Genomic DNA, 22,650 nt, shown 5'->3' with positions numbered 1-22,650 from the left:
TGCTGACAACAGACACCCTGGTAAGTGTAGACACTCCTGTACCTCAGAATGCTTTTACTGAACACAGGGGTTCCATTTCACAAGTTCTGCACCAGAGATATGATGATACTGATAAGTTAAGGGAGAGAATAAAAGGTTCCTGATGAGATTACCCAAATCTTAAAGGTTCTTTAGGGAAAACAGGGAAGCAAGAAGTGGCCTCCATGACCTGGGCCTGCCTTTATCCAGTGTGGACTTTTCTAACTGGCCTGATTTTAATAGGTCCAGAATATGGAATATCTCCCACTACTCCTCAGACATGGGTTTGGCTTGCTGAAGAGATTTGTCCTTTCTTGGTTTCATCATATCCAGAAGACTGTTTAAGCACGAAGCAGCTCTAATTGTTTCTGCATGTAACTGATGAGAATATCTTGTAATTACATCATTATCACACATGGCCCAGTGGCCCGAAGACGAAGCTTATTTTAAAAAATAGCAGAGCTGCTGTTACTTTTATCAGCCTTTAGACCTTCCCAAATTAAAGTGTCTCACAAAACCACAAAGAATTCCAAAAGCAGCTCGTCCTCACTTTGTTCAATGTGCCAACCACAGACTAAAAACCAAATTCATACAAGGTAGGTAACACATTAAAGAATAGGAGTGCAACCATTTGGCTTTTTGATACTTCCATGCAAACATGCACTGCATTCACTGAGTTACTGTGCCAAGATATTTCCCAACTTCTCACAGCAACTGGTAGCAAATTAACACCTAATCCTGAGAAGGAACAAACCCCAATGAATGGGCCACTATGCTCCACATAATTCCTTCCTGCCTTCCATAATGGCAGGAGAAGCTGCCTCCAGTTAAGTCCCAAATATCAGATGCCGCTTGTAGCTCCAGACAGGTCAGTGTGGCAGAACTACCGAATCAACAAAACTGCCAGAAAAAATAACTTCTTTTAAATTCTCTCCCCGCCAGAAGGCTTTCTGCAGGTCTCTGGTGCATTCCTGATAACTCATTTATCCAGTGGAGAAATGAACCAATTATTCTAAAATATCCCTCCAGCATCCAAAGCTAGGAAAGTAAAAGGGTGGATCAGAAATCCCATCCTTCCCAATGAAACAACTGTTCTTACCCTGTGCTTTGGGCAGGATTTCAGCTCCACAGACAACACAATAAAGTCCTTTCCTGCAAGGCTGGTTGTGTGTTTTCTTCTAAAAAAGCAATGCACAAATGCATGTAAATACTGGTTTGCATACTCTAACTGTGCAGATTGGAACATTTAAATATAAATAAAATTAAATCTATTAAAATTGCTTCAGAGAAATAGAGCACTTGAAATACTCAAAGGAATCTGGTCAATGTTTATCATTTGTATTAGTTAATAATTCAATATACAACATGCTAAAAATGCTTAACCTCACTTAAATAGAAACACTGTCATATAAAATATGAGGTATTTTATGGCCTAGAACACTGCAGGCTATCAATTTGTTGGGAATTTTGCAAAGGAGTCTGGGATGATTGGTGCCTGTTTCCCAGGAGAAACAAAGGTATCTATTGAGCGTGTAAATCAGAGATCCACAGATCAGGAAGAAACTATTTCATTGTATTATTTCACTTGAAAAATTAAATTATAAATCATTCTTAATTCCCTTGCACCTTAACATTCAGCAGCCACTCAGAACAGGTACTTTAATCCATGGATGTGGTACCTTTCTCTCTTGGGAGGAGCCACTTTGCCTAAGGGCAGCTTTCCTTCTCCTGCATCTCCTCTGAACTTTCAATCCTTGAATAAATTCAAGATTTTGTTATTATTTTAGGCAACAGAGATTATAGTGAGCAATTATATCAAAGTAGGAAAAGAATTTTCAATATTTTGGCCTTGATAGATGTGATAAATCCAAATAAATAACTCTAGGAAATTTGGTATATTGACCACATTTTGCAGGCTGGGCAGCATTTAATTCTGAGAATCACCATAAATATAGTAACTATAAAGGATATTCTTACCTCTAACATATCAAATAACACAGTTATTAAATAGAAAGATAAATTAAGAATGAATCTGCACCAAAAGAAACAGTCCAGCCCTTACCTTCCAAACCCAGCAGAACACAAAGGGGTTTTATCCACCTGTTGATTTGAGTTTTTAGAGGATAGAAATTTTTTCAAGAAAACACGGTATCAAGTGATGTTCCAATACATATTTTTAAAATAATGGTTCATTTGATACAAAGTGTAGGTGTTGGATGAATGTGGTTTGACACAGAGCAGGCCTTGCCTTAAAGGGTTTCTGATCAAAGGAAGAGGCACCACAAGATCAAGAAAGGAACAATCTGCTCCAGATAAGAAAAAGTAGATGGATTTTCTTCTTTCTTTTTTTTTTTTTTTTTTTTTTTTTTGAGTGTTATGGATTTAAAGACAGACAAATTTTCTGAAAGACAAATAAGAGGCTGTGGGCCACTGGATGAGCAGACAAGTCACAAAGCTTAAGTGATTTCTGTTATCTATTTAGATACACAAAAATGCAAAAAGTTTTTGGTGCAGAAGATTTGCTTTAGGAAAACTGAGGATCAAGCCAATGCAGTCTGGGAAATGTGGCTGCAAAGCACCTGCCACAGCTGCCAGGACAGCTCTAGAGGCCAGTAACCAACAGTAACTTCATCATTATTTAAATAGAAATAAAGAATATTTATCCTTAGACATGGTCAGATGTTTTCAATACTGGAATTTCTGCCATCCCAACTAAACCAAAGCCATCAGTGAAATCCAGGAAACCTAAACCAAGGAAACTTGATCATCAATATTGCAAAAATGGAACCAAATGCCTCATGCCAAATACTGCCAATTAAAGAAATGCACATGTTCTTGCCATTCTTGCAAACAGTGCCCAATTTCATAAAGGTGCATTTATTGCATAAAGAAAGGGCACAATTTAAATCCTATTGATATGAGCACGTTCACAACTCTGTAGAGATGGGTTCAAAATGTTACTTAGATGAATTTCTGTGGAAAATAACCAGTTAATAACTGCATTTCTACTCTCAGACAAAAAATATCAATACCTATGAGCCAATCTTTAGATTGCAAAAATCCTGCATCTTCATATTAATCTAGGATGGCAATGAACAATCTTTTCTTGAGACGTCAATATGTTTTATTACAGAAAAAAACTGGCTGTTTTCATTGCAGTAAATGAAAGAAATACTTAAAATACTTCAAAAAAAATAGACTGGGCAAGATTCAAAGACCTTTGTGTAAAATTTACATTTTATATGTTACATGTAAAATGTGCTCACAGGACATAGAAATAATAACAGGTTTTGACACAAATAAACACAGAATCCAACCAACAGAAATTAGATCCTCTCATAAAAGGAAAACGTAAAGAAACCTCAAGTTTTTCTCTGAAGAAGCCTCTCATCCTCAACAAATATCAAAATGTGCACAGCTCCTGCTGGACATTTTGATGTAAGAAATTGGAATAAATCAAAGTACTGAAGAATACACCTGTTTTGGTATTTAGGCTCAATCTATCTATTACTTGATCTGCAAAGATATTGTTCTATATGTTTTATTTAAAAAGAATGTTAACAAGTACAGAAAACCATCATTTGGTTAAATGGGTGTTTTGCTTTCTGAGGAAAACCACAATTATTTGACTGTATTTAATGGTGGATTAATTAAATCCATGATGGACAAACCAATAATTCCAAGTCAGATCCTACTTGGGTTTCCATTTAGAATTTCCAGACATGATATCCTTTAGCCATGAAGTCAGGATGAAGAATCTTCATTGTATCTCTAGAAAACTGCACATTGCAAAACTCTCCCAGGGAAAACCCAAAAAATATAATGAGAAATGGAGCCTGAGGGTAGCTTCTGATCCATGAGGACAAGGAAGCTGTAGCTGCCCTGTGGAGTTTTAAGGGCTGCTCACCATGATTCCCACAGAAATTGTCACCTGGTGCCACTACTGCCCAGCAGAAAGGATGACACACCTTTATTTCGGGATCTGGAAAGGCTGATTTTCCTTTTAGGGGTGTCCATCTCCTGAGATCCTCCCTGCTCTGCTTCTGCTGCACCAGCCACCTCTACAGCATCAACTGCACTGTCCCTGCTCCTCTCATTTTCCATAATTCCATGGGGACTTCTCCTGCCAGCCTCAGTTTTTTCAGTCACATTCAGTGTTTCTGCAGCATTGATGGCAAAAAGATCAGCAGGGACTGTGGAGTTCCCACATTCCACCCAATTCCCAACAGCACAGCAGGCTGGAAGGTGGGGTTCAATTCTCTGTTCCTCTGGTTCTGCATCATCATAGAGTTCTGGGGTGAAGTAAATGCTCTCATCCTCATCCTCAGCCACATTTAATGCTGAAGGCTCAGCTCTCCCTGCTGCTGAAGGGAAATCCCTGCAGGGCTCAGCTGGAAGCTGGAGTTTATCAGGATGTCCTTCAGCAGCTGGAGCCTCAGCATTTTGAACTGAAAAATGAGTTGTTTCCAAACATGATTCTGGTCCACTTGGTTTATGTTCTGCAATTAATGATGATTGGCATTGATTTAAATTATCACTAAGGTCACTAGGCCAATTCACATGCTCCTGTCTGCTGCTCACTGTGGCCCTGCAGTTCTTGGCCACAGGAGTTGAAGTCAGTGGTTTAGAGCAGCAATTCTCTTCCACAATATCAGCATTAGTCCATCCATTCATTTTTTCTGTCTCCATTTTAATTGCTGGCATTTTGGGGGAGGAGTCCATATGTTTCCTTCTTTGTTCTACATGGTGAGAATGGCTCTCTACATCAACTTTTTGGTCACCTGGGAAAAATCACAAAACAAATGAATTATATCTGATTTACAGCATGTTTTGCACATCAAAATCACCACTGTTTTAGGTTTACGGTGATTTTATAATACTCATTAAAAACAATAATACAAACAAAAGCCCAGAGGTTACAACTATCCTTGCACATGAATTGTCTTAATTAAATGAATAGACTAACAGGCATATAAAGGTAGAGTATGACTGGATTTGAAATTTATAATATTTTATTATTGTGCTATTATCTTATTCACCTCTTTCTTGATTGAAATGAAATCGTAAGCTTTCCTAAAATTTAGGGATGGGTTTTACTTGTGAAGCTGGAGCTAGAGGAGATCACGTGGAAGGTGTCTCACAGCAATGTCTAAACAACAGATGTAGCTCGAACCAGGGCACTCAACTTGCAATAATGCTAATCTTGATGTGTTTCAAATATATTTTAAATTATATTCATAGTGTTCAATGGAAAAGGAAATTAAAATGAAAACATTTTTGATTGTACTATAAACTTATCAAACATTATTGTTTTAAGACAACCAGATGGAACGAGAATTAATTTCAGTCTGTTGATCACAACTCATCCACATTTGTGAATAATTATCATTTTCCACTATAGCACTTCTGTAATTTTAAAAAACATTTGTTTCTTCCACAAAAGATGGAACTCCACATTTGAAATTGCCAATGGAAATGAACATACTTTGTTTCACTGTTGCCGTGCTGCAACTTGGCTGATCTGATGCTGTGGGATGAACTGAGCTGATGGCTGCAGTAAAATGAACTTCTGAGCCCAAATTCTGCCCCTGACTTTTAGCAGGAACATCTGGTGACAGATGAATGGTTGCCTCTTGCTGAGAGCCTTGTGACAGGTCCCTGGAATGGGAAGGGAATTCCCTGCTGTGCTCGGAGGAAGCATCCCCAGTCCCCTGGTTTCTGAGGGCAAACGCGTGCAGGGATTCCAGAGCGCTGCTGAAATTCCCATGGTGCTGGATCTGCTGACGGATCCACTTAGATAATCCTAGGGGAAAAAAAAAAAATCTGACTCCAAAATGACAGCAGCTGTATCAGGTATTTCACATCAGTAAATAGCACCATAGAGTGAAAATATTTTTGTGTAGGTATAGCCTCAAAGATTTCACGAGTTTGCTTATGAAACTACAACAATGCAATTCCTCCTTTCCAGGGCTGGAAATGGCAGTATTCTGATAAGCAACAGTAAAAATATCCTTCTTTTTGTATTAAGAGCCTTTTCCTTTTTCACTAGTCTTTTTGTTAGGGTCAAACTGCTGCCTTGCATAAACATCATTATATTTCTTTGATGCCTGGGTGTTCATTCTGCTTGTTATCATGAATTATTTAAAAGCAACCTTCACAGAGTACAGCTATTTATTATCATATTAACAGGGTCTGATAAAAATTTGAATATAATGAAGCTTTTTACAACTTTGTTTCAGGTTAAGTAACAGTAACTCAGAAAGAATCACAACTGCTCCACGGTTACAATATAATAAAACCTGCTCCTATCAAAAGAATATTTAAAATTCTCAAATACGAGATGTCTTGAGCATAACAGCTTTTTAGATAATGTTGGAGCACACAAAGGTGAAGCAAAAACTGACTTCCTCAGTTTTAGAAAGTGGTTTTGAACCCATTTAAAAATCCTTTCAATATCAATTAAAAACCCCAAAAAAACCCAAACCCACAACAGAGAACTTCATTCTTCTGTGAAGTTTTACTTTTTAGAGAAAGGAATCTTACCAAGTCTTGAACATAGAGATTGTGTTCCTATATGAATTATCTGTGTTTACTCCAATAATTTCAATGTAATTTTAGTACAAACACATCAGAGAAGGAGCTGGACTCAACTGCAGCAGCTGAGCTCCACCTGCTGACTACGCCCAGCATGGGCTGAGTGAGCTCAGCTCTGCCCAGCAAAAAGGGCAGGAACAGAGGTAAGAACTCATTCCCAGGCAGTTTATTTCCTAAATTTTTTTTTTTTTTTTCAGGCTGTATGCAGCACGTGTTTTGTTTTACTTCATCTGCATTTATTTCTACCCAGTATAAAACTATAAACAGAAAAACCTTGTTGTATATTGAATATTCAGCAGTTCGATTTCTGTTCCTTGGTTGTGGTACATTCTGACCCCTCCTACTCACCTGTATTTGTACAATCATATTACTGTAATTCTGAGTTTTCAATATTCTTCAATATTAGGAAGTTTCCCCAAAAGATTTTACCCCTTACCAGTTATGTATTTAGTGGGGTTATTCCTGAAGCGGTCGTCAACTAAAATAAGAGCCCCCCAGTCATTCCTGTGCCTTATACACCTAAAAGTGAGGGGGAAAAAAAAAAAGAGTGTTTATGTAATTAGAGGGCCCACAGCAAAAATCTGTGGGAATTAGGAAACAGGGATTGGAGTAAATCAGCTGGAATATGCAAAATTATACAGGAAGTGCATTTCTACTGTATGCACCAAAAATTGTTATGGATGCCACAGAAGCTTAATTTTCTTTCAATTGATGAATTTACTACATGAAAACAGTTAAATTAAAAAAAAAAAAAAAAAAAGCACACAAATATTCAACAGCCAATCAAACCACATCATTTGTTTTCCACTCATAACTGGGCAGTGTAAATATTACAGACATTCCTGCCAGCTTAGTGGAATGTTCTGGTTTTATCAAAATCCTCCTCATACACCCTCATCCTTCCCCACATCTCAGGTCAGCAAGGGCTTTGGCTCCTGGTTTTATAAGGAATTTGTACCTTTGTGTCAGAATGGAAGTCTATTTTCTCCATTTTAGACCATTCAAATGATAAATTGTACAATAAGCAATTGTCACTAAAACTTGATTTAAGTTCAAGCTGATTTCACAGTTATTATTTCAGTATTGGTATTCCACAACTGAGCTTTTTCTTAAGAAATTTTAATTAATGCTCTTCTATTCCAAAGAGGAATTTAAGAAATCAGACCTGTAACAACAAGAACCCACAATGAGATTTCCTAATGTTTCAATTTCTCTCAGTTTTCTCTCTAAGCCTTCATTTATGTCATCACATTTGCATTAGGACTAATTCAAATAAGAAGAGCTTTCCAGCTGATGTTTCTGTGGCTCTGCATATCTATGACAGAGGCACAGCACCTATGACAGATATGGATGACAGTTCTAATCTTTATTTCTATGATAAATTTTGTTGAAGGAGGATGAATTAATTCTACCCTGTTAATAACATTTGGGAGAATTTTTCCATCTAGGAAAGGGAAGCTATACCACTTCTTCTAAATCTGGGAAGAGATCAGTGAGCACAATAATTGAATTGACCTTTTGCAAAGGTCTGAAAAACCCCACTGCTATTTCTCCCCTTCAAAAATACTTGTAGGCTAAATATCAAACAACTGTTCTGAGCCCACTGACAGTGTGAACAATCAGTGCATTGGAAAAGTCCTAAGGATTTTCATTTGCTTTAAAGCTCAAGAACTATTTGTCTCTGCTCATGCTTTTTTTCCCCTGTATATCTGGACTATGAGCAATAAAACTTCAACCAAATTGAAGTGGATTCTGAATGCAAAACAAAATCTCTGAATTATAACAACGTTCAAATACACAACAGGCTGAAAAGCAGGGAGTTGTCAGCACAGAACAGCTCAAGAGACAAAATCTGCAATATGAGGGGTTCGGCCTTATTTATCCCCTTTGTCCTAAAAGTGGGGAATAAATCCTTAAAGATTTCCCCAAAAATACCTTCTACAAATTTATATAGTTTTAGTTATGTTTATCTCACCTTCCCAGGGCTTGGTTAAGAGCTCTGTAAGCTTGAATTTCATACCACTGACTCCCTGATAAAAGGCCTCTTGTACTTTTGTGCTGGTCATTGTACTTCCTCTTCAATTCAACCTAAGAAAGAAAACATAAAATATTGGGTTTATTAATGATGTTGAAAAAGAGATATTCTAAAAGGGGAAAACAAGAAAACATTGATTAAATAAGAGAATATATAAATTTTGCTTTGGTGTTTCAGCTCTGTATTTTGTACACTAACCAATTCTGGCTTCTAAAATTGCTCTTAGCTGTGATCTGCTCCAATAATTTAAATGTATTGACATGAGCACCACACACATTTAAATCTGTGCCAACAAGAGAAGGACAAACTGTTCACACAGGCAAAAAACCCCAAACCAGGTGCAGGTAGATGGACTCCAAACCCCATTTTATTGGCCCTTCTGGAAGGAAATGACCCACTGGAGATCTCCATCCTTCCCTTTATCACAAAACTGACTCCTCATCTAGAGCTGGGACCAGACCCTACTTTTCCCAAGTGAGGGTTAAGCAAATACAACTTTTCTTCCTCTACAGAAGCTGAGAAAGCTTTAGAGACAGAGTGGCCTCTCCCAATGACCAGAAGGCAGCAACACCAAGCCTAATTCCCAGCTTGGCATCACCTCCTGTGGTTTGGAAATCTTTTACCAGAGAAAGAGGCAGCCAAGGCCTGCAGGCCATGGGGAGATCAGGCAGGGAAAAACGTTCCCCTTTTTAAAAAACACATCCCCGATGCTTCAAAATCTTGGGAACCAACTGCTCAAGAAATCCCTGCCTCTCCTTCCCAGTCTGATGGATAACCACACACACAGCGCCTGGTCTGAACTGGAACAATGTGCATTAGAACATTACATATATCAAAAAGATTTATCATTACTATTCAGCAAGATTTTTTTTTTTAACAAACATAAAACTACACCAAAAAGGGTCTTTCTGTTGCTCTTTTGTACAGTATTAACCTTTCTAAACTGACAAGTGAAAGGACACGCTTCAGGAGAGAAAACAGCAGACTTCTAACCTCTTCTGACAGGTAACTTTCAAGTTGCATTTGGATAAGAAATTTTATTTTATGTACTTATGCCCTTTAAATTGCCTGTCAAATTTACAAATTCAATCTTTACAGCCAGAAAGTAAATTCAGTTTGATTTCACAGATTTAATATTTGCTCCAGTCACTCAGAATTTACTGACTGGCATGTGAGGTTTCCTTTGTAATTTTCCAAACAGAAGATTATTTCTTCTGAATGGTTTATGAACATTAAAACCATTCCTCAAAAAGGAACTTGAGTTTATCTGTACATTTCTACAAACTGAAATACTACCTGGAGAAAGAAAAGGCTACTGCTCCCCCTTGGAAATGAGGAATGATGTTGGAAAAGTTCACTGAAGCCTTCAAAACATAACCATTGACAATATATTCCTGTATGTGTTTTGCACTTGTCTTCTAGTCCTGGTAAGTTTTATAACAATTTCATTTTTTGAAGAATTTTGTTATCAGTAAGATTATGGCCATTTGGACCAAATGGAGGTTCATCAGCCTCTTGCAGACTGCAAACAGTATTGGAATAAGTGGTCCTGTTTCTTACGCTGAAAAAATGACATTATTTTTAAATATGTGCATAAACGGACTGAAGTAGCAGTAAAATGCAAACCAGTCAGATCATCTAAATAAAATACATTACTTTCACACTCTTCTAATACATGCCAGTGCTATCAAGTGTTTATTGCTTGTATGCACACCACCAATGACATTTCATTGCTCAAATCATATAAAACCCATTTTTTAATATAAAACCCCATGAGTTTGGGGGTTTTTTTGCTCTAAGTGTGTAACATATCTTTAAAACTTCCATATATTAATTTTGAAAGGGTTACCAGAAAACAGCCATTCTATTTTGTCACTGCAGTGCTCCTGTCTCAGCAGGAGCTGATGACAACCTGCATTGCTGTGAGTTCAGTCTGCATGGGGAGGCTGCTGCAGGTAAAAGGCCAGGGCCTGTCATTTTAATGCAATCAGAATCTATTTCATTGTGGAACTGCTGCATTCCCCCCCATCAACCCCACGCCAGATTCAAGCTGACATGTTACATATGTGAAAAAGCCAGTGCCTCCTGCTAGCAAATATCCACAATGTGCAGGAAACCACAGGCTAGAAGGGATTAGTTAAAATGTCAAAAGACAGCCTTTTACTTTTACCTGTTCATCCTTAAAAACATCCTCCCAGCTCTCAGGCAGGATTTGCAGACAAAGAGCTGCACAAGGCCCCTGGCAAGCTCTGCCATCCTGTAGCTGTCACCCAGATTAGGCTTTGATCTGTCTGGGAGGTCATGGGCACAGCCATGTTCACTCAAATCTCCCCACGTTCTACCTGCAAACCTCTCCTGCTTTTAATGCTTAATTAGTTCGACATCTTTCACTCTGGAATATTAACTGGGAAATAGCAGTGAAAATAGATAAATGCCATGAACCTTTTTTTTTTTTTAAAGGCTTGGAAAGATACTTGGAGGCAGTTTGTGCTACAACTCAAAAGGATTTTCCAGTGTATTTTTCAAACAAAATTAGCAACAGAGGTTTTTCTCCAATGACAACAACATTAAACGACATTTGTTACATTCAATTTTAAAATAAGTTACCTGTGGTGATATTCTTTCACGTGAAGAAACTCAGACTTATTCAGGAGTCAGGTGATATATAAATACATAAATTGATTTACATTTTGTTGACCATGGATAATATGAGTTAGTTCATGGCACAAAGCTGAGAGATGTAACTCAAAAACTACAGCTTGGTTTTGTTTCCCAAAATAACCTGCAAATTCACACACAGAACCTGCAGCCTTTTAGCAACACACCAGGCTCAACCAGGTTTATTCAGAATTAACAGTCTTTAACAGCAAGGTATACAAATACAGATCTATTATGGACTAATTGTTTCTAAAGAAAAATTAATCTGAATACTGTGAACTGATTTATCACTGCCAGTACCATGACACGAAGGTTGAAGGGACTAAGTCCATTTGTTTATTTTGTGCCATTTAAATCAGCAAAATAAACTGTGTTTGCTATTACTTCAACTGGCAAAGTTTTGAGGGGTATTGTTAACACATTACTCCATTGAACCAAATGCAAACTTTGCTTTTTAAGAACAAATATAAGTAACAGTTTAGAAATTTTTTTGAACAAGTCAGGCCTATTCTTTACAGAACATGACCTCACAAACATCTCCAACTGCCTCCTGTTTTCTCTGGTAGGTTAAAGGAAGAGAAAACAGCTGGAAAAGGCCAATAAAGCTGGGCCTGTGTCACTGCATGGCCACAGGCAGAGGTGGCACATCCACACCCAGAGCAGCCCATGCCCTTCCCTCCCCAAAACTCTCCTCCACGGAAAGAAAAACCAGAAAATGAACAGAAATGCTTTCTGCCATTCCACTAACTTGTTTCTCTGGTTTTATGAGAGGAAAAATAGTAATAAAAACAAAGACCATTGCTCACATCATCCAAAAAAACTGTTAAAAGCCACATTCATGTTTAACATCTACCAATTCCCAACGTCTTAAAAACAAACAAGCAGAAAAAATACCAGGTGGTCACTCCCTGCTTCCACCCCAAAAAAGACATTTAAATGTTTTTTAAGCAAATCTCCCATCCTAAAAACCTCACGTGTTCACTTAGAGCCTCTCTTCCACCTGAAATAGCAATAATTAGGATTTTTCAGGAACACGCTTGCCATCTACTTTCCTCCTGACGAATGCCAAGGAACCATAAAAGTTTGTGAGTAGAGGAAAGTTATGACATGAAAACCCATTTCTTTTCTTTTACATCTGAAAATTCTTTTATAGAAGCAGCATTAAACAGTGCAGCATTTCACTCACTTCAAAAGCAGTAACAAGGGCTGTGAGGCTTAAGACAAATAATGCACATGTAAAGGCCTGGGTGAGTCACAGAACAAGCTTCAAACATCCTCACTCCTCACAGACCCACTCAAAGCTGTCTCTAAACACAGTATTTCCATTTATTAACCCACAGGAAAAAGATACTATGGCAGGATTTTATCTTTAAATGCTCCAAGTATTCCAAGTGCAGTATTAATACATAAAGAATAAGGAATAAGAAAATGCTTATTAGCTGTATTTTACCAAACTAGAATCTGTAGATTACAGTAATTTATTAAGGTCATTCTAATGAGTTCATATACCTAAATCAGGTCACTAGACACAAATATAACACTTTTATTTTCACAGATAAATACTGCATTTCCTTATGAAACATCAACAACCCCCCCAAACTGTGAATGAGACATGATCAATACTTTGTAGTGCTCAATTATCCTCAGGATGCTGTTACACAGAAGTTGTTCAAGTGACCTTTTCTGCCTGAAAACTTCTATGTGCACTTATAAAAATTGCCTTCCTTGGGTAACACTGAATAAAAAAAGGAAGAAATCCAGATCTCAGACTTACTCTGTCTCACACGGGACATGCAAAGATATTGGGATTGAACAGTGCAACGTGAATGGAGATATAATCCAAAATTACTGAGATTAAAAACATGGCACAAAAGTGGCAAATAAACTATATATGGGAAAACACTGCTGGCTTGCTTCCCCATAACCCAAAAGCTTAAATATGAGATATGACTTCAAGATAAGGGCAAACAAGCCAAAGACAAAGCCCTGTCCATCAGAAGTGGCCAGTCCCATCTCCCAGGGCAGCCAAGCAGCATTTCCTGCTTTGTGCAAAGCTCAATTCCTCTTATGCTGAACTCACCAGGTATTTCATGGCCATATCCTGCCCGGTATTCTGACTCTGAATACCAGTCTGGGAGAGATGGGAAGCTTATGTAACACTGCAAGCACTGAACACTTTTAGTATTGTCAGCTACACTGTGTGGCATCCCCAGATCCGGGAGTTTTTGGGTTTGACAAAGCTCGTGGCACATTCACCCCAGGCCCATCTACTCATCTCAACCTCACAGGCTTTGAGGGGCTGTGAACAAGTGACTTGATTAAAATCTAATGCAACCAAAACTCCGCTCTGAAGAGAAAATTCAATCCATTTCCAGTGAAGCAGAAGTGAAAAAAATCCAGGAGGTTCCCTTGAGGTCCAACACTGGTGCCTGTGCTCCGCGTGCTGCGGCCGAGCTGGAGTGTGAGTGTCACTCATCCCTACAAATCCCCACGGTGAGAGCTTCACTCTCACAGCTTTCAACACACTCTGACAGCAAAGGAAAAACTTAAAGGTCACCACTACTTGCTAAGGACAAGATAAACACAAGAAAATCACTTGGAAATTTTTTGTATGGATTGGAAAAGTGAACTATTAAACGCAAAGGGAAAGTTTTGATGTGTAGGATTATTTAACTTCGGGATATATTCAGGGATGATTTTGTGATCTGGGCCAACATATTGACATTAGCCTGGCACCAGCAGGACAGAAATGCCATCCACTTGTCTTACCTGTCACACTGAACTCACATGTCCCCATTCCCAGCCACAGGAACGCTGTGCTCCACAGGATCTTACAGCTGCTCCCACAAATTCAGTCTCTCAAATAGTTTTGTTTTCTTAATTAACACAATTTCTGTTGGATGCAAGAGGAGTGTGGATGGCTTGGACTGTTTATGACCACTGTTATTTGCAGAAAAGTGGGAACTAAAAGGCTTTTAAGGTATCTCAGTGCTACCACAGCACCCATGAAAGTTCCAGAAATGGTTTTCTGCTCCCCACTTTCTATTTGCAATTTTTCTCACAGTACTGGAATAAAGATGAGATTAAAAGTCTTCTATCGCTAAAAAATTCTTAACTTCACAGGGAATTTTCTACTAAATATAACACAACAATGACCTCCCCATAAAATGTAATTTTCTGTACCAGTTTGCCCATATTTTTTATTAAGAAGAGAAAATACATTTTTAAGTGATGCAAAAGCAAGAGGAAATTAATACAGTGCAAGGGATGTTTCTCAACTCTGGTTTAGCATAATAATAATTTAATTAAATCAAATATTAAAATAACAATTTTCTTAGAAATCTTGCTTTTCCTAGAATACAGTAAATAAGAAATTAATTATTTCAGCAACCACTTATGTAGCACGAGTTTCTTTCTCCTTTCAAGGGACACAAAGCATATAGGCTTAAGAACTGCCACAAGGACTAGAAATTCAATACTGAAACATGCCATTATTCTGAAATGATAGAAATATCTCGATTTGTTGAGATAGGAGAAGAAGAAACTTCAGCCAAAAAGCTGCAAAATTTTTGTATCATTAAGTTACATAAACGTCAGAAAATTGTAATTGAAGTGATGTTTTCCTTCATGTTACAAGTTATGATACTGGAAACAACAAAGGAAATATTCCCCCTATGGCAGCCATGGGAAATAATTCCCATTAAAGGCAAACTTGAGCAATGCCACTGCTCAGAACTCCCAGCCTTACCAAGTTTATTTGCCTTGCACCTCTGCTGATGTGAAAGAGTCTGACTTTCTGCATTTTCTGCTGTATTTTGGTCAAGTTCTCCTGGCTGCTCCATGATTAATTCACTCTACTGTAGCAGGATCAAAAGCATCTGGAGAGGTGGAAGTGCAGAAATGCTCTCTGGGATGGGGGAGCTCAGTGCCTGCACTTCAGAGCTGCCCATTATCAACATTTCGGAGAGAGCTGCTTTAGTTTCAGCTCCCCAAGGTAAGAACAGTAAATTATGACTTGAACTAAACAAGTCACACTTGGCTCCAAAATCAGATTTTCCTACCTCTACTTTCAGGTCCCAGAGGTGGGCAGAGGAAATCCTGGTCACAGCCAAAGAAGTCATTTTTGGCTCTGAAATAAATTTTCCTGCTTCACTTGAGCCAAACTCTACCATTGAGAGCACCAGTGCTTTGAGCAATCCTTGAACATTTCTTTTATATTATTTTGTTTTAGCAACCTGATTCTTCAGCAATATGAAACCCTTTGCAATAACACAGAATTAGGGGTTTGGCCTCTTTATTCAATCAGTTTTGTTTCTAATCAGGTCTGCTTCTGAACCTGAATCACTTCTTTCTCCCTAACACTGACAAAGTGTTTTAGATTCTTCTCTTTGTGAAACCCAGTGAACCTAAGACACAGTGTGCCTAAAATGTTGAGGTGAAACTAAATTACTCTCTTTAAAACCTCCACAGAAAATACTGTAACTTATAAAAGCACACAGTTACTTAAGGAATCCAAATGTTTGCCATTTAATACCAGGATCTGTGGCATATATTTAGCACAAACATATGGAAAAACTAAAATTGGATATTATTCATCACACTTGACAATGAGTTTCTTGCCCAAGATTGATGTCTGGATCCAAAATACTACACTTCAAAATATCTAAGAGAAGTTAATTAAGAGTATGTTAGCATCAGATAACACATATGTGGGATTATACATCTCTTGCTGTCACATTATTTATGTTCTCTAATATTACAGCTCACTGCTATTCAATCAAGTTACAAATCATAAAACATATTTAGAAAGCAGGTTGATCACAGACAAGTCATATTAGTGGAGATGAGCCAACATCAAACTGCCAACATAAAATATTGGTCTCCAAAGGTACAATTCCACAAACCCTGCTGGTTGTGCTCAGTCCTGGGAGTATTAAAGGGATTACTCACACAAGTAAAAGCTCTGTGCAGGAGTAAGGGGTTATGGAATTGAGGCTTAAGAGGACTTTTATTAACCCAAAAAGCAGACATTCAAGTGTTTTTTCATGTAGAAGCTGAGCACTTTTTAGTGATTTAAACCAATCCCAGAAGGATATAATTCATGGATATTCCAAGGGAATTGTTAATCACTTGCATTTCCTATTTTTAAAGGAATGTCATTATTAATCATCTTATCAGTTTCCTTCTCTGGTACCTCTACTGAGCACCTATTGCTGTGTGAGAGCCACAGATGGACCTGTGTGCAGCATTTTCTGTGTAAATCCAACCTGACTTGTGTCACTGCATTTTGAATTTTACGTCTGCTGAAAACTCAAGGTCCTCTCCAAAAGTTCCAGGGTTTACCCAGTTTTCTGCTTCACCTACAAAATCCGAAGAAACACCAACCAACTGTATCACAACAGCAAAAGTTGTAACTATCCTATAAACTTTTAACTGCTGCATTTGGGAATTCCAAGTCCTTTCCTGAGCAGAAAAAGATGTTTCATCTTCCAATTTTCATTTATATTTCTACAAAGGTACTAATAACCTTCTTCAGCGTGACCCTCCTTCACTTTATCCTTCTTGCAACTCAACTGGTAAAACAAATGGGCATTAATCCAGAATATTTGGGGATCTGATAAACCTAAAACCTTGAGCAAAACGAAGCCCTGTTCAATATAAAGATGTTTAAAATAAAAACCATTTCCTCCAGCATCCTGCAAGGAGCTCTGCCATGCAGCAGCTCTGCAAATCTCATGCTGAGAGACTGGTGCCTGCCCTTCTCTCATCCAGAATTGATCACTGCAGAGCTTTGGGCATTCCCATCTCTAAATAGACACACTCAAACCTTGAGCTGCTTGCAATTTGGCAGCTACTGTTTCTAGCCCTACTGAAAAATTTAGGGATTTTCTTCAGTCTAATTTAAAAAAAATAGTTCAACAGAACTCTGATTTTTAAAATATAGGTATCTGAAATGGGCTGTACTGCCTGTGATTCTGTTATATGAAATATTTGGTTGAACTCAAGGTAAAATCAAAACATAATCCACTGTGAAGATAATTCATCCATGACACATTCTTTTCTATCTAATTTTGTATCATTTAAAACCCAAACCCACTGACTTTCAGGAAATCATTTGGCATTAATGGTAAAGTTCCAGCCATAAAACAGACAAAGGATTTCTAAAATACCATGTCAGCATATGCCCCTAAAACAGAGCACTTCTAACTCTAAAAAGAGTGCAGAGTACCCTTTGAATGGGAATGTTTTTACACTACAGTACAGTGCATTATATTTCAGAAGGACAAAAAATGTTGTGGCTGAATAAGTGCTCCAAGGAATTCTGCACACATTGGAAGAACGCTGCACTAACACAACCTCCCTGGTCCTTGTAGGATGTGGGTTTTTCCCAGCAAGGCTGGAATTAGGCACATGCTGCAGACAACAAAGAAGCCTTTGCTTATTCACTTAAGCTCAGAACACATCTCTCAAACCAAAGCTGACTCTGTTTGGCCTTTCAAGTGCGAACCTATCATTTTCCTGTTTGATTTGGCATTAGTCAGAACCAGAATCCAGCTGCTCCTGATATTTATTTATTCTCTGATCCTTCACTTTGTATCTTGGCTTCACAGAGTGATCCCAAAAGCTTGCAAAGGAACACACAGGACAGAGTAGTGACAGTGACTGGGAGTAGTGGCAGCAGCTCAGTGGCACAGACCACTAGGAGGAAGTGGTATTACAAACTAGCCAATAATAAACCTTTTTTTCAGTAAGCAGAAAGCCTAGAAAAATACTTTTCTATATATTTATTGGCTTTCTTTTCCTTTCAGCTATGAAGTGCCTGCTCTAATGGAACATCATCTGTCTGTCAGACAAGCCCTGCTCAAGTCAAAAGGAAGGAAGTGTTGAGGTGGGCAATTACACAGCAGTGCAACAGGATGCTGCTTTCACCACCTCCTGAAAAACACAAATAGTTTCAAATTTATTTAACTGGAGCCATTTCCAAATGCTGTTTTTACAAGGCGCTTACAAGTTTCTGCCTAAAGTTACACAAAGCTTGAATATTCCAAATAGTGCTGTCCTCAGTATCCAGGAAGAGTTTATGTTATGTCATAAATTCATGCTTCAAAATTGCAAGCTAATAAAGCAGCACAAGCTTGGAAAAGGTTTCCAGTTCCACTCTGTGCTGAAGTGGGGACATATAATTACACTAAACAAGGCAATGAGATTAGAAAGGTGAGATACTGCAAGCAGTGGGACATACACAGTCATATTGTAAAATAAAAACATAATTAAACAATCTTTATCTTTGCACCTGTTTTCTGCAATAACCTGCCTTATTTAAAGCAGTATTTAAAGCTGCTCCTCCTCTTACCTGTGCAAGGTAACTCAAAGAATTCAAATGGCATTGAGACAAGTTCAAGGGTGCACATAGAGGAAAAGTATGTTGTGCATATTTAGAGTTTTAAATATGATATAAAGTGCAACTCTGGTGTCCCACCTGAAGGTCCTTCACGTTTGGAAAGGGGATTCCGATGGTCACAACTGCCCTGGCATTCTCATCACAGAAATCCAGCCCCTCACTGACCTTCCCTCTGCACACAGCTATCAGGAGAGCTCCATCTGCAACAGGACAGGAGCACACAGATTATTCCAGGGAGGAGCTGAGGATCAGGAGAAGCTTTCACAAAAATGTTTCAAAGAGCTAAACTTAATATAGCATAATATACTGGCTGGAAAAGGTGAGTGGCTATAAAAATAGAGACTTGTTAGAAGGATGACATTATCTCCAGTTTGATCAATAATATTCTGATTTTGACTGTCAAATAGCAAAATAATTTTACATTATATAATACAGTGGTAATTAAATATGCCAGAACAATGTGCATCTACAACAAAATGTTAAATGTTAAACCTTGAATTTTACTCGAAGAGTCTGCATCAACTATTCTGAACATCTGAAAAATGTACCTTTTTCTCCTTTACTTTTGATTGCATCATAGTAGATTTTCAGCAGCTCATCAAAGTCACTCTTGGCCCCTCCCTGGGGCTCTGCAATGACTGTTTTAACATCCTCCAGGTTTCTCCACAAACCAGTGTGCATCCAACGATCCTTTAACTTGTCCAGCATCTGAAAACCAACAGAAAAATCCATGCCAACCCCTTGGAACTGCTCAAATAAAGCAAACAAACATATTTCTTTCAGTAAAGTTATATTATTCAGCTTTTGAATTTGTAAATACAAGTTTTCCTACCATGCACAGAAACTCAGCTGTGCAGCACCTGGGAAACAGGGGGGGCACTTATTTTGCTAACTAGAAATAATGCAGATTTTTGAGTTATCAAAGCAAAACTCTCTAAACCTATGACAGTGGCCACTAAAGAGCATCTTGTGGTATTCCTCAAAGCAAAGGAATGTTATCTGAAAAAAAAGGAAGTTACCTGTTTCTCTGATTACCAAAAGATCCATAAGTAAGATCAGGAACAAATTCCAAATTAATTTGAAACAAGCCTTTATATCTTAAATTTCCAAAACATTTCAATTTTTGAAAATTTACATAGAGAAGTTGGGGGAAGAAATATTGATGTAGGATTTATCAGCCTCTCTGTTTCTTGAAGAGCCCATCAGCTTTGTTACACCTACCAAACTCTGAACTGTGCACATTTCACTCCAAACCAGAACATGTTCAAATCTTGCAAGCAAATAAACATGTTCCACATCTAATGCAAATAGTGAAAATGTGTGCTGCATTATAAAAATCAAAGGCTAAAATTAACACAGAGCCTGAAGTCAGCTAGGTGGGGGTCATTTAGCAAATGCATCAATTTCTACAATGAGTTCTATCAAGTCAGGGAGCAAACAAGTCCCTCCTTCAGCTGCACAGCACTGCCTTTGAGACAAGAGCACGGCAAGCAACACATTGCAGAGTGAACCAAGGAGATCTGGTTCAATGGACAGGATTAAATCCTTTCTTTCACCCTTTTGCTGTTCAGTGATCTTTAGCATGTTACTGACTCAGTGCAGTTACTGAGGTTCATATACAGAGGTTTAAATTCACAGATTCTTCAATAAGGGCTGTGCTCTTAATGTGTCTGTACTTCCCTCAACTCCCCTCCTGAAGACTTTTCCATATTTTGCCCCAGGCTACATAAACTCTCCATCTGGAACCTGCACTTGCCCTGGTGCATTCCTCCAAAAGCCACAGCATCCCTTCACTGCAGCCCACTTGTTTCCAGTGCACTCCAGCCAAGATCTCAGGATCTTGAAAGGGTAATGGTTACAAAAATAATCTGTCCCACATCCAAATACACAGTTGAAGTGCTACTGTGAAGCAGAACTAATGACAACTAATTGTTGTCACATTTGAAAATTTATAGGGAACTGGTTACAAGGCCCTTTGCATTTTTCATGTCCTCAGCATTAAAGATTTGAACTCATTCTCTGACATTAAGAGTTTGGATGGGTTCCTCACAAGAGGGGACAAATAGTCTGTTATTCTGCATTTTCCCTGCTTTGCCCCAGCCTCTGCTCAGGGAATTACTCTTGCTTTACTACTGATGTGACACCATTAGCAAGCAAGCATAGAAAGAGTAAGTAATGAGTAGTAGGGACAGTTTCCCCAAACACACAGCTGTAACTGCAGAATAAATCATCTCTGCTAAATGTGTCTGTGCTCCTGTTTGTCCCCTTCCCTCCCAGCTCTGTCATTTCCTGGCAGCATCCTGTCTGTAATCTCTTTTTCTACAAAGGTTGTAATACTGTGACTGAGCAATGAGTGTCCATCTTGCCATCCCAGCCTGCCACTGTGGCCTCAGTTCTTGGATGTGATGTGGAGATAATTCTGGGAAAGCAAAGAATCAAACATATTACAGCTCTAAGTACATCCATTTGGGATCTGCCAGGGCCTGTAACATCATTAACTTCCCAGATTTCATTCCTCCTCCTGTGGAACTGGGGGCTGCCTGGGCCCCCACTCAGCAATCCCTGCTGCTTGCCAGGCATGCCAAGGGGAGCCCAGGGAGAGAACACAGACAGCAGATACTTGGGTAGAGCTGAATTTCACATTTACATTCATAAAATTATCCATGCTTTCATTTCTAAGGGTCACTCACCCTGATTTTCTCCTCTCCTCTCATCCCACCCAGTGGTATTTCTCACCAACGCACCCCTATGAAATGTTCTTGCCAGAAGGGAAAGATCCCTCACAAAAATTCCTTAGACCCTCAGTTCCACTGTATTCCTCTCATATTTGAAAGAAGTGAAACTCGTATTCATAGCTGCAAAGATGGCAGGAGAAAACCTTTACCCAAATTCTTAAGAAAACATCTGCTCTTTGTGGGTTCCCCAGCCCCTCCAGGCAGGTCTCTCTTGGACCACAAGAGCTTCAGGTTTCTTGTTTCATTGACAGCAACCATCACAACAGAAAATCTATGATTTTTGAGGGAACTATAGGAATTATTAATGAAATCTTTGGCAAGAATGGAGCAATTCATTTAATTCACACAACAGCTATTACCTCTTCCATTAATGGAGTTTGCTAGATATGGAAACTTTCCTTGTATCCACAAAAACACAGGACCCATGGTATGGACAGACACTAAAACAACAAGAATTACGGAGCTGACTGAATACAAATAAATAAAATATAAAACACACACATGCCTCAGAAGAGCCAGGAACCAAGTGCGGGTTTCTCATAAAAAATTATTTCACTTTGGGTTGGAAAAGTGCAAATGGGAGCAAGATCTAATGCCAGGAATCACAGGAAGGAACCATTAATGCCCCCAGTCAGTCACTCCTCCTACCCAAGGGAATAATAGTTCCTGCACTGGAAGGCAGCCTGCGTATATTTTATTAAATCCCTTAAAAATGGATTCTCAAATGGTTTATTAACAAATGGTCTTCCTCCAGGAGAGCAGAAAATCTTGTTAGAAAGAATCTGTCATCTTCCCATGCACTGAAGGATGTTTACTGGGATAGCTTTTCCCTTTTATTCCTTTCTGCAATTTAAAGACACCTGTAAGCTCTGATCCATAAAAACCTGGAGCTCAGTGTTTAGCTCTACCATCCATCTATGCCAGAATCCCCTTTTTAAGCAGCTTTTGAAGTATTCTGGAAGTTTGGGGAGGAGGGGAGCTGTTTTCTCACCATCTCCTTCCATTATGCTGTACTCCAAGGCCAAACCCTCCCATGTGTGCCCACAAAGGAGAAGCTTTGCCCCTTTCCATTTGCTGCTTTGTTTTACACAGTGCCAAAAATCACATTAGGGGGGCTCCCAGGTCATGAAACAAACCCAGAGATTTGTTTAATGTATTTTACCCTAAGGCAAGTTGATTGTAATTTCCAGCATTGGATCAAACTTGGG

The 22,650-nt window shown here is 38.6% G+C and overlaps 1 protein-coding gene across 1 annotated transcript in view; it reads right to left on the bottom strand.

Annotated features, from left to right (window-relative positions):
- The window catches only part of BRIP1 (BRCA1 interacting DNA helicase 1), a gene marked incomplete at its 3' end in the record, with an annotated part of 91,489 nt that overhangs the window by 41,863 nt on the left and 26,976 nt on the right, over positions 1 to 22,650 (bottom strand). The window contains exons 14-21 of the mRNA XM_082294900.1: positions 19,256 to 19,415; positions 18,786 to 18,907; positions 8,588 to 8,700; positions 7,049 to 7,131; positions 5,504 to 5,821; positions 3,950 to 4,799; positions 1,996 to 2,050; positions 1,118 to 1,196 (exon numbers count right to left, since the gene is read on the bottom strand). Coding sequence (XP_082151026.1) covers positions 1,118 to 1,196; positions 1,996 to 2,050; positions 3,950 to 4,799; positions 5,504 to 5,821; positions 7,049 to 7,131; positions 8,588 to 8,700; positions 18,786 to 18,907; positions 19,256 to 19,415 — 1,780 coding nt within the window. The remainder of the gene's footprint in view (positions 1 to 1,117; positions 1,197 to 1,995; positions 2,051 to 3,949; positions 4,800 to 5,503; positions 5,822 to 7,048; positions 7,132 to 8,587; positions 8,701 to 18,785; positions 18,908 to 19,255; positions 19,416 to 22,650) is intronic.

This window comes from Coloeus monedula (assembly GCF_965178545.1).
Source record: "Coloeus monedula genome assembly, chromosome: 20".
Taxonomy (NCBI): domain Eukaryota; kingdom Metazoa; phylum Chordata; class Aves; order Passeriformes; family Corvidae; genus Coloeus; species Coloeus monedula.
Note: the sequence above shows the minus strand (reverse complement) of the source record. Positions and strands in the feature narration are given on the sequence as shown.